The 13,027-nt window shown below is 40.8% G+C and overlaps 1 protein-coding gene across 4 annotated transcripts in view; it reads right to left on the reverse strand.

Annotated features, from left to right (window-relative positions):
• Positions 1–13,027, reverse strand: part of LOC137322039 (sodium/calcium exchanger 1-like) — a 322,838-nt gene that overhangs the window by 57,016 nt on the left and 252,795 nt on the right. For 3 of the 4 annotated variants that reach the window (XM_067985074.1, XM_067985072.1, XM_067985073.1), the window contains exons 3-7: positions 11,507–11,613; positions 10,115–10,135; positions 6,841–6,858; positions 6,689–6,703; positions 6,286–6,354 (exon numbers count right to left, since the gene is read on the reverse strand). In XM_067985074.1, coding sequence (XP_067841175.1) covers positions 6,286–6,354; positions 6,689–6,703; positions 6,841–6,858; positions 10,115–10,135; positions 11,507–11,613 — 230 coding nt within the window. Of the gene's footprint in view, positions 1–6,285; positions 6,355–6,688; positions 6,704–6,840; positions 6,859–10,114; positions 10,136–10,852; positions 10,957–11,506; positions 11,614–13,027 lie in introns of all 4 variants that reach the window. The other variant, XM_067985075.1, reaches the window with a different exon arrangement.

Here is a 13,027-nt window from a genome sequence, read left to right on the forward strand (position 1 = left end):
GAAATCACGTGTGATATGAACAATTATACTACATACCTAAAACATTTATGTCAAAATATTTATTATGCAAACAATAACCTGAATCAAGAATTCAAAGTATATTCCTCTGTGACATGTCTTCAGGTACACTAAATTTAGTTTCAAATACAGATAAGCTTGAAATACTGAAGCACAATGTGTTACAATACATGTTTGGTTTATTACCAACTGTAGGCTATCTTTGAAACTGAGTTCCTGCACCCACTGAGTTGGATACAACTGCTCAGGAGGACAGTTTAAGAGGCTGAGCACTGGATTACCAAAGAGAAAGGCCAAGGGTTGAGTCTCAGGATAGCTCTCCATCACTCAAATTTTTTTGCTCTGGGTGGCCTGAGTTTTGTCTGTCTTCATCTGGGTCACTAGGTGAGCAATGGGTGGAAAAATTGACATTTTGCAGCTCACTTCATGATAATCATCCCTCCTGGTACTTGCTCACAGCGCAGCACTGACAACAGTCATGAAGAGATCCATAGCCCAGTGTCCGGCCTTACAGACGAAGGCGAACACGTGGTGGCAAATGGCCTTAAAGAAAAGAAACTGGGTAAAACCCAACTGCTAAAAAAATTTCAAATGTCGAAGTTCCAAAATTAATTTTTATTGGATCATATAGGACACCTGAGAGGTTAAATTCTAATTGAATTCTTAAGGTTCAAAAGATCATTACGGATGACCGATATAATGTAATATTGTGATTACTGTGACTGTATATTGCAATCTTTAGATCACTACTTTGTCCAAAGCAGAAAAAGGTCATCATAATTTGCTAAACAATAACTGTAAATTTTTAATGTTTTGAGGTTTTCAAATTTAAAGTTTATAATTAGATCTGGCTATATATTTCTGAAATATTAACTCAACGTACACTTAATTTAAAATTATTTAAACAGAACAGCAAAAGCATACAAATCATAGAATGCTTACGGCACAGCAGGAGGCTATTCAGCCCATCAAGTCTGCGCCGGCTCTCTGCAAGAGCAATCCAGCTTGTCCCACTCCCCGGATCTTTCCCCGTAGCCCTGCAATTTTTTCTCCTTCAGGTACCTAATTCATTTTTGAAAGCCATAATTGACCCTGCTTCCACCACCCTTTCAGGCAGTGCATTCCACATCCTAACCACGCGGTGCGTATTAACGTTTTTCCTCATGTCGCCTTTGGTTCTTTTGCCAATCACCTTAAACCTGTATCCCCTGGTTCGCGACCCTTCCGCCAGTGGGAACAGTTTTTCTTTATTTACTTTGTCTAGACCCGTCATGATTTTGAACACCTCTATCAAATCTCCTCTCTACCTTCTCTGCTCTAAGGAGAACAATCCCAGCTTTTCCAGTCTATCCACGTAACAGGTCCCTCATCCGTGGAACTATTATAGAAAATCTTTTCTGCACCCTTTCTAAGGCCTTCACGTCCTTCCTAAAGTGCCATGCCCAGAACTGGATACAATACTCCAGTGGTGGGCGGACCAGTGTTTTATAAAGGTTCAACATAACATCCTTGCTTTTGTACTCTATTTTTAAAAATTATTCGTTCGTGGGATGTGGGCGTCGCTGGCGAGGCCGGCATTTATTGCCCATCCCTAATTGCCCTTGAGAAGGTGGTGGTGAGCCGCCTTCTTGAACCGCTGCAGTCTGTGTGGTGACGGTTCTCCCACAGTGCTGTTAGGGAGTTCCAGGATTTTGACCCAGCGACGATGAAGGAACGGCGATATATTTCCAAGTTGGGATGGTGTGTGACTTGGAGGGGAACGTGCAGGTGTTCCCATGTGCCTGCTGCTCTTGTCCTTCTAGGTGGTAGAGGTCGCGGGTTTGGGAGGTGCTGTTGAAGAAGCCTTGGCGAGTTGCTGCAGTGCATCCTGTGGATGGTACACACTGCAGCCACAGTGCGCCGGTGGTGAAGGGAGTGAATGTTTAGGGTGGTGGATGGGGTGCCAATCAAGCGGGCTGCTTTATCTTGGATGGTGTCGAGCTTCTTGAGTGTTGTTGGAGCTGCACTCATCCAAGCAAGTGGAGAGTACTCCATCACACTCCTGACTTGTGCTTTGTAGATGGTGGAAAGGCTTTGGGGAGTCAGGAGGTGAGTCACTCGCCGCAGAATACCCAGCCTCTGACCTGCTCTCATAGCCACAGTATTTATATGGCTGGTCCAGTTCAGTTTCTAGTCAATAGTGACCCCCAGGATGTTGATGGTAGGGGATTCGGTGATGGTAATGCCATTGACTGTCAAGGGGAGGTGGTTAGACTCTCTCTTGTTGGAGATGGTCATTGCCTGGCACTTATCTGGCACGAATGTTACTTGCCACTTATGAGCCCAAGCCTGGATATTGTCCAGGTCTTGCTGCATGCGGGTTCGGACTGCTTCTATGCCTCTATTTATAAAGCCTGGGGTCCTGTATGCTTTCCTAACGCTTTCTCAACCTGCCCTACCACCTTCAACGACCTGTGTACATATACCCCCAAATCTTTCTGTTCCTGCACCCTCTTTAGAGTGGTACCCTTTAATTTATACTGCCTCTCCTTGTTCTTCCTACCAAAATGTATCATCTCACACTGCTCAGCATTAAATTTCATCTGCCATGTGTCCGCACATTCCACAGCCTGTCTATGTCCTCTTGTCTATGTCACTATCCTCCTCACTGTTCACTACACTTCCAAATTTTGTGTCATCTGCAAATTTGGAAATTGTGCACTGTATACCCCAGTCCAAGTCATTAATATATATCAAGAAAAGCAGTGGTCCCAGTACCGACCCCTGGGGAACACCACTGCATACCTTCCTCCAGTCTGAAAAACAGCCGTGCACCATTACCCTCTGTTTCCAATACTTAGCCAATTTCGCATCCATGCTGCCACTGCCCCTTTTATTCTGTGGGCTTCAATTTTATTGGCAAGCCTATTATGTGGCACTTTATCAAACGCTTTTTGGAAGTGCATATACACATCAAGTGCATTGCCCTCATCAACCCTCTCTGTTACCTCATCAAAAAACTCAATCAAGTTAGTGAAACACGATTTGCCTTTAACAAATCTGTGCAGGCTTTCCCTTATTAATCCACATTTGTCCAAGTGACTTAATTTTGTCCTGGATTATTGTTTCTAAAACCTTCCCCACCACCAAGCTTAAACTGACTGGCCTGTAGTTTCTGGGTTTATCGTTATATCCCTTTGGCTATATGGACGTTAAATGGCTGTGTAGCGCCCGTTGTTACAGCAACTCTCGAACATCCAAGATGGCGTCTTGGCTACGCACGCACGTTTCCAGCGTGCAGCGCTGGACACCATGTTGGTATCGGAGTTAGCGCATGCGCAAATACCGAATGCTGGAAGCATGTAAATTATATGCGACTAAGGTGGGTATATGGGGTTAGGTCACAGGTTCAGCATGATCTCATTGAATGGCGGAACAGGCTCGAGGGGCTAAATGCCACTGCCACTTGCTGCCTCCTGTTATGCGCCACTTTCTTCTGCAAGAAAGCGGGACGTATGTCTGGGTGATGTGCCTGTCATGGTTCAATAGCTGCCAGTGTGTGTGGCCTGTGAGTTGTGGGTGGGCGGCTTGCAACAGTGGTAATGTGTAAGGGTGAGATGAAGCATCTGATTGGAAGAATTGAGTACTGATGGAAAGAGTCTGTTGGTATGTGGGTGATGGGGGGTGTAGTGCGTGGTGCAGTGAATGCGGCTAGTGGTGTAGTTGGTAGGAGATGCCACTTGATAGCTGACCTCACTCACCTTGACCACTCGTGTCAAAGCACTGAACTTCTTCCTGCACTGCATCCATGGTCATGGTGCTTTGCACCTGGCATTGACTTCGTCCCCTACTCCCTCCCAATGCTTCTTGAGCATATGTCTGGAGGGCCTCTTGCGACACCACCCCGCGCCCCCCCCGCCACAACCGCGTCCCTCCTTCTGTCCACCTCTTGCACCAAGGCCTTTAGTGCATCAGCAGAGAACTTTGGTGCACACACTCTCACAGGCCTGGTACCAACTCAGATCGACAGATTGGTGAGGTCTGCCATGCAGATTGGATGATGTGGGATTTAGTAGTGCGCAACCTTTATTCAAAGTTTTAACATAATTCATTAGTGTATAAACATAGGACAGGACCTGTATCTGTGTTTTACGTGTGCAATGTCTGATCTCCATTCAGATTCCATGCAGACAGCAGACTTCAAGAGCTTTAAAGAGACATCCTCCCTTTAAGAGATTGGGGCTCCCCCTGCTGGTGGAAAGTGCAAATTGCACTGAATTGTTTTTCAAAAAAATTGAATCAGCCCCCTTGACATGGGGCTGGGAGGGCATATTAAGGTTTCGGGATGGAGGGGGATTGGGCAATCCACTCTCATGGTAGGCAAGCACCAGATCTTCCAGCTGCATGGGGCAGGTGGATGCTGGAGATGTGACTGTCATGATGCAGGCAATCAGCAACCCCATGTAAATTAGGTAATCTCCTACTGATCCCCCAAACCCCAGCAGAGTTATTGCTGGGGGGCACTTGGGTGGGGGTGTGATCATGGCATAGCCACCAGGATCGCAGCTTGGAGATTTTCAAGGCTGACAGTTCTACTTTTATGGTTTTGGTTATAACCACTGACACATTACTTGTGATGAGTTATAATATGAATTCAGTTAGAATCAACTTTAAGCAAGTCTCTGTTTCCAGAGGAATATAGCATAAACTGCTTCATTAATGTAGTGGTATAACAGACCCCCAGGAGTGTAAAAGAATGGTTCAGACTATGCCATTAACTTCACAAGAGTGAAGCTCAAGTACTCTATGTTATTTGAGTGCTGTTTTACAAACTTCTGGTGGATGTGTTACAGCCTTGCAATACGCTTTAATGTTTTTATTCAGTATATAATCAGGGCCCCTAGGTTTATTCAGTACCTGCAGGCCAATTTCTCTGCAACTCCAACTAACTTCTGAGACTGTTGATTTTGTGGGCCTCTCAAAATAATATTTTTAAGATGCCATATAGAAACTGTACTAAACTGGTTGTGCACTTTGTGTGCTTAGCCTCTGAGTCCCCATCCACATCTTAGCTGTTTACATTTTAGCTGTTTACAACTAAATGACTGCCACTTTGCACCTTGCTGTTTCATGTGAAATGCCATCCAACCAATATGTGAAGTCTTAGGTAACCGATACCTGGTATACTAATACTTGCCATCCTAAATCAGAATAGCATCACTTGACATCAATCTTCCAATCCTGATTCATTTGCAGTTTGTTAATCCCCATTTACAAACTAAACAGGATTTGAGAATTTATGCAAAACCAACAGATTAAGGATCGAAAATCAATGAAGTTATATAATCCCCACATATGTTTCATATTTTGCACACTTCAAATGAAGCTGAAGTGTGAAAGGTGTGAAATGCACAAGGATTAAAGAGTTGCAAGTTAATGAGGATTAGAAGGTTGGTGTAATTGACAGCATTTGTAATCAGAATGCTAGGCACATCAGGAATTAGTTCCAACACAACTGGAATTGAAGGAATAATGGGAAAATGGCAGAGGGAAAATTCTGTACAACCGCGAAATCCTGCAATGATCTGTGGCCATGGAATTGTTCAGCACTAGAGGCCGTAAATATAATTTATACAAGGTTTATCAAAAAGTGTATTTAAAAAGTATTTATTGAATTCAGTATTGACTAAATTGCCTGCAGAGCTGAACTATAAACAGGAAATGACTGGAGCAACTTACAGGCTGTAATGCCCTAAGTGAAGAAAGATTGTATTATGTAGATCATACATTCTATGATTATATACCGTAAATGCATTTACTGTACATTCTTAGTTTGAAATTTGACATCAAGTATGCCATATCTCCTAAAAATTATAGTGAAATAAATACATAACTCGTCCAAATAGCAGTCTGTTGGACTCCCAGTGAATGGAACGGTACAGTATATGGTTAATGCTCAATATGCAAGTACATGCAAACATTAATTAAATAATTACTCTAATGGCTTTAGTAATATGTACTAGTAACTACCAAAGTAACAAGATGACAATTACAAAGTGTAAGGGTGCATTTTATATTCACAGCAGAACTTTTAGAACATTGATGTGGTAATATAATTAAAGATGCTTCATTCCCTTTTGGCAGGCTATTACTTCTAATGAGTGAGGTGTGAAATGTAGACTACTGTATATGTCAAAAACGCATTTTTAAGTTATTAAAAAAAAGTGCAATTCCCCTGTGCTAACTGAAGTGCAGCCAGTGATTTACAACACAGAATGCTCATTATACCTGCAATGCAGATGACAGTAGATGGGATCGGATTGTCTCTAAAATGAACCTTCCTGTAGATAGCATGGCCTAAAAACATGGGAATGATCCACAGCACAAAATAATTTACCTGTTCAGACCCCCTGCACAATAAAAAAACACATTTTTTTCATCTTGTTAGTATCAAATTTTGGGTTAATAGAATTGGTTGGTAATTTAATTAACTGTTTGCTTGGCCTTTGTTATCTGAACATTAGACACTAACGTGTATGAAATTTCAAACTACTATTAGAATCTTATGTCCTAAGACTTCTGGTGCAATGCTATGATGTGCTATGATTATGAAACTTCATAAAGTGCTATGATGTTTATCTGATATTTAATATTACAAAGTGCACTGGAAATTCATTTTAGAAAATCTTACCATTGAAGTATTTTGCTTCAAAATTAAACAGAGAGGAGGGTAAAAAGGGAAACAAAAATTATCAGAGTAGTTGAACAACTTAAAAATACTGTAAACTTAAAAACTAGCATTTGGAATTTAAAGAAATTGGAGTCTAATAAACAATGTCATACCTGTCTTTGTGAAGGGTCCTAATAGTGGCAACATCAAAAATATTGTTATTGTTCAAACAGCAAAATATAATATTTATATTATGGCAGACAATTTTCATTGAATTTGTTTGTCACAGTTTTAAAATACAATCCTATCTGGATTTCCCTGTTGATGGGCCACACCATGTTATTGTCCAGCTTATTATTTTGCACTCCTCGTGGTAACCATCATATATGAATATTTAAACAACTGTCGCATAAAGTATAGGAGAATGATTTTTACATGGAGCAGGGAACTCAGCGGGTGGATAATTTCCGCGTGGGAAACCCGGAAGTGAAGTGAGTGCATCGGTATCTGCTATACTGAAGGTAATTATTTTTGCTAGATTGACAGGCTGGCTGTCTGTTGGGAGGGAAAGGAGCCAGGAATTGGAGAGGAGGGTGGGATAGTGGGCCGTAGAGGGAGGGAGGGGGGGCCTTTGAGAAGATCGTGGGCCGGGAGATGATCAAATTGGCAGTCGGAGGTCAGACATCGGATTAAGATTCGGAGGTGGGGGCGGTCGACCTCTGTGGGGGGGGGTTTACCATCGTGGGGTCGCAGCCACGGTGGGGGGTCGGCTAATTGTGGGGGTCTGATCGCAGCAGGTAAGCTTGTTGGGCCTGAAGGGAACACTCCTGTTCCTCCTGGACCACAAGCAGTACAATAAATGCACTTACCTAATGGATCGGCCCTTCTCGCCTTCTTTCACCGGATGAGATTCAGAAGGCCCGTGAAACCCATGCAGGTGAGGTTAAATTAGTTTCAGCCTTAGAATCAACAAAAAATTAAGTACCTCAACTATTTCAATGAGGTAAATTGTCCCTTTAACAATCTGCCCGATGGCACTGAGTGGGGACGGGACTTCCAGGTTTCGGATCTGCGCACATCCAAACACGCCCGGGTTAAATCCGGAAGTGGGCCCGTTGGAGCCGGGATGCAGTCACACTTCAAAAAACTGCTACATTAACCTCCCACCTGCCCCAACCCACCTGTTCTTTGGGGTTAAAACTACCCCCTAGGTATTGGCTGGCCATTTTTCTTCGCCCACTGGTATTATGTCATCATGGAAATGTTTCCCCACTTGGTGAGTGAGGGACAGTTTTAAGCTCTTAAAAAAAATCATCGCAAGCCCTTTCAAATTTAGCTTGCACATACAGCTGGAGGAAAAGGAGAAAGGACTCACTGGGGAAGACCCCAACCATGCCAGAAGGAGAAAGGAAAAGGAGCTAAGATAAGGTCAATTTCTAACTGGATTTATTTCTGCCACTAAATAACAGTGGAAGTTGATGTGATGATTGGCAGTTCCACCAAGCTATCCCATTATTCTATCCATTGTGCTAGTACAAGAGTCTATGAAGCCATCAGTACTTTTTAAAGAATTATGATTAATATTTAACATCCTTCCGATCATCTTTCTGTCGATATTACCAGCAACAAATTGCATAATGTTGCATCTTCAAGGTAAACATCCCAAGATGTTTTACATGGTGGGAGGAAGGAAACAAATAGTAATATGGGAATGGATTCCAAGCTATCGAGGGAGAGGTTAAGAGGAGTGACTGAAAGCTTGGTTGAAAAGATGTGGAAAGAAAAGGAAAGGTAAAGGAGTATAGGGAGGGAATTCCAGAGGTTAAAGCCAAGGCAAGGCTCTGCTGCCAGTGATGGGGCAAAGGAGGGGGTGGGTAGAGGATGGGAAGCCAAATTCAGAGGACCAAAAGTCATTGGAGGGGATATAAAATTGGAGGAGATTGCAGAGACTAGGTGGAGGGATTTGAAGATGAGGATAAATTGAGGGACTGGAAGTCAATGTACGTTAGCAAGGTCAAGGGCAATGGATGAATGGGACTTAGTGCAGGGCAGGATACAGGCAGCTGTGTTTTGGACCAGATGGAGTTTATGGAAGGTAGAGGATGGGAGGCCAGTGAGAAGGGCATTATAGAAATCGAGTCTAGAGGTGACTAAAACAGGGTAAGGGTTTCAGTGGCTGAGGCCTGAGTTAAGAGCAGAGATTGGCAATATTGTAGAAGTTGAAATATGCATTCTTGGTAATGGATATGATGTGAGATTTGAAGTTAAACTTAGAGTCAAACAGGAGGTCAAGGATCAGTCTCAGAAGTGGTCAGTGAGGAGGATGAAGTCAAAGGCAAGACAGCGAAGTTTGTGGCACGAGCTAATAACATTTATGGTCTTTCTCGTATTCAGCTAGATGAAGTTCTGACTCAGCCATAGCACTCTAAGAGCTCAGAGATAGTCATGGGGTTGAGAGAACTGGTGGAGAGATAGAGCTGGGTGTCATTAGCACAGATATGGAAACTGATCCCAAGCCCCTGTGTTCATAAACCTCTTATCAGCACTCATTGACAAAATCTGTCAGAAGAAACTTGTCTGTAGTTAAGGGAGCTGAGTAGGCATCAGCAGGAATAGTCATTAATCCCAGGTATTCACTTAAAAGGCAAAGTTGGAACCATAGAATCATGGTTCTAATCTCATCCTTTCAACTGTGTGTTAATTATACTCCCTCACGTTTATGTGCCGGTTTTCCCTGACAATGTCATCAGTTTAAATAAAAATACTGAAATAACAGAACTGAAAAAAAAAGTTAAAGTTAATCAATTCATTTATTCCCTCTAATTTTCTCCCATTACCTAGAGGCGGTGGCTCGGCTCGCGTTACAGTTACACAGGCTGCAGTCCTCTAATATCGTGCCTGAAGATCCAAGAGGTTTGTGAACGGAGGGGCATGGGATCAGCTTCCATATGTATGCTGGTAACATGTGTGAATCGACACAGTCGGTGTTTGCCAGGCTGTTTGATCATGGGGCCACCTTAGTCGAGTCTGGTCCTATCCTCACATGGCATCCACTTGTGCACAGTTCCAGCATGGAGTCATTGGTTGGCTGACCCTGACCAATCTTCCCCTGACTAATCCAGAGGTGCTGATGCGTACTGTAGTAGTCCTGTTCCTCTCTGCTTGCGATTGGCAAACTAAGCACAGATAAGTTTGTTTTATATGGCACAGTATCAGACTACGTAGTGCATTTATCCACTGAGGCATCATGGGAAGTGTTATTCTAATAATTAATCATTTTTACCATTGGGTTGGTATTTAAAATGAATACTGGGGGGATTTACTCTTTGAATGTAATCTAAGCAACTTCCTACAAATCTCTACAATCCCATAGCACATAATTCCATAGCTAGCATGTTACAGCTAATGCAAATTGCAAACAGAAACAGAGAAGACAAGGAAGCTTACCTAGCTCATTCAACAACAAGGCTGTAAAGAGAACAAATGTATAAAAGAAAAGTAAGACAAATAAGGAACTTACGATGAACAGTGGAAGGGTTACAAAAAGAAAGACAAATGTTTTAACTACAGCTTCAAAAATCTATAGCATTGATGTGACATGTGAAATGACTGTTTCAACTATGTAGGGCAGTGTTGTAAATTCTGGTTAATTTAGTACAGGGAACAAATGTGCAGATACTTAGCAATGGATAACTCTCCCATGGACCAACTTTCTTGACTTCTACAAAATGTCAAAATAAAAGCAACTATGAATTAGATTTGAGTAACCGTAACACATAAACATAAAACCTTCCTTTGCATTCTTATAAAAATTATCAACTCTTTAGTTTATTCCTTTAACTGAAAATTGACTGAATTTTTCAAGAATACTTCCTGTGATCATATTAATTACATTTTTTATCTCTATTTGTGTTCGAGAGGAAAACTAATCTCAATAGAACTGACTAAATATACTATGCATAAAAATATAAAAATTGACTTTTGTACTGGGATATTTCAGAATCTGTACAGCATCAAAGACAGTTCAACATTCATCATGGGAAAAAAAACAACACAGAAAAAACACCCAACAGTCAGGTATGGCAAAGGCTTTAGATAGCAAAGTAAGAGGAGAAAGTCAGTGTGAGAGTAGGACACAAACAGAGAAGAAAACAATTCTCAAAATGTCTTTTGTTACTCTCACACCTTTCATTCCTCGTCTGATCCATACAGGTTCACCAAGTGCAATGAAGAAACTGTCTTGTTTTTCATACTCCCCACGGTCAACTATATTAATGGTAATGGTTTTCCTGTAAGAACATAAGACAAAGGCAAACAATGGATTGGAGTTGTCCATCACAGTCACACATGCTTAAGTAAACTAAGTGATGGTTAGTGAGATGTTATGAAGGGAGGGAGCCTGCACCACATTCAGATAATATTAATATGTAATAGGGTATAAACTTATTACTGCTGCTATAAAGACATTCTAGCTCAATGAGTTAGACCGACATTTAGAACACTTTGAATATTTTTATCTGCCTCATTAACATAGTGTGCGAGCTTTTGAACTTGTACCATTTTTGTATGACTTTTCTGGTAACTATTTTTAACTTCTGGATGGCAAAACGCACAGTATACCATTTGAAAGTTTGCATGTCCATATTTGAAGCGATCATCAAAAGCCAAGTCAGCATGCTGTATCCAATGTCTTTTTGATAAATTGTTTTTAAAAAAGTTTTTACCCTATTACACATATCTAAATGTGTGCATTATGTCCTGGGCATCTGATAGCGCCGAGCATCCCTGAGTGACATTCAGGCATGGCATTAAGGCCTTAGCTCTGAGCAGGTACCCCACCTTTCTTCTCACTCATCTCCACCAAGCGTGGCTCCCCAATCTCAATGAAGAAGTTCTTGTTTTTTTCATACTCCTCATCATCAACTACTTTGATTTCTATTGTCTTGCTGAAATAGAGAAGAAAAAGGTTGGAAAAAAAAGCAAGAATTAAGAACAAAGAGAGAACAGGAGACAATTGACTGTTGTATCTTATTTCAAAAGTTTGATTTGTTTTAGTTTCTCATGCTTTAAGATAATCTTTCAAATATACATCTGGAGAATAGAACTGCTGCTATTTTCTAAGCTACAAAGTGAAGGGAACAATAGTAGATATCATCTCATGAAGAGTGATACAAACTACCCCGAAATCTTATATACAAAGTGCACATTAAATAAAACTTGGCCTGTACCAAACCTGGACTTTTGGCGCTTTGGAGCTTTGATGCATTTGGAGTGACATAAAATGAGAATTAGAAAAGACGAATCAGGGCTACATAAATAGGAACTGGGTTAGGAAATGGCAATCAGGACCAAGAGCAAAATAATTGGTTTAACAAATAACAATTGGTGCCTGAGAACAGGAACTGGGTTAAGAGTTGTCAATTTGGTTTGAAAACAGTGATTTGAGCCACAGAAAAGAGGCATTGGGATAGGAAAGAGTGCTGTGGACCAAGCCAACAGGATCTGGGCAGTTGAAAAGTTGCAACTGGGACACTATAATCATAGAAGCCATGTTAACCAAAGTTTTGTTTTAATCTTAAGCAGAATTGTTAATGAAAATGCCGTGAAACATAGTGAGTTTCAAAACTTGGTTATATTATGTCCTTAGCCAACTGTATTTTATGCCATTTTTTCTGAGATAAACAGAAACCAAGAATTGAAAATCTTTCCAGTTTTAGCACCACTTCTTATCCTAGTTGCACATAAATACAGGATTATTTGATTTAGAGCTCCACTAATTGAATAATTAATTCGTTTAATAACAGACAGTTTAATATTTAAAAAAATATATATATTATATAAAACATTTAATTTTCCTTACAAGCCAGATAGATGTGCAATGATCATGGGGAATAACATGAATAGCCTAGTTTCTGTAGTAGTTTCAGTCCTAAAAGCTGATGATTGTGGCATTGATTTCCAAACCACACGTGTAGTACAAGGTCTAATGCCTCAGTGTGTTGATGGATTTTATTCTTTTGAACTACAGTATATTTACTTCTTTTGTCTTTTTCCATTGTCACATTAAATATTGATTATTGTGACAATTTGCTGTAAGTAAATATTTTGTTAACTCAAATACTAATTCAATATTTATCACATAATATAATGAAAAATCTTTTAACAACCCCAGCTACCTGAAACATCAACATAAACATAGGTTTAATTTGCAAATTTGCAGTCCAGTAACCGAATCATTGCAAATAATTTACAATATGTAGACTTCAAATGCAAACTTGCATGTAAATGCTTATTAACTTTGAAATCATATTTTAATATATAAGTTAACAGTAATCTACTGTTGTAACAAAACATTCATAA

The sequence above is a fragment of the Heptranchias perlo genome, chromosome 5, assembly GCF_035084215.1.
Source record: "Heptranchias perlo isolate sHepPer1 chromosome 5, sHepPer1.hap1, whole genome shotgun sequence".
Lineage (NCBI taxonomy): Eukaryota > Metazoa > Chordata > Chondrichthyes > Hexanchiformes > Hexanchidae > Heptranchias > Heptranchias perlo.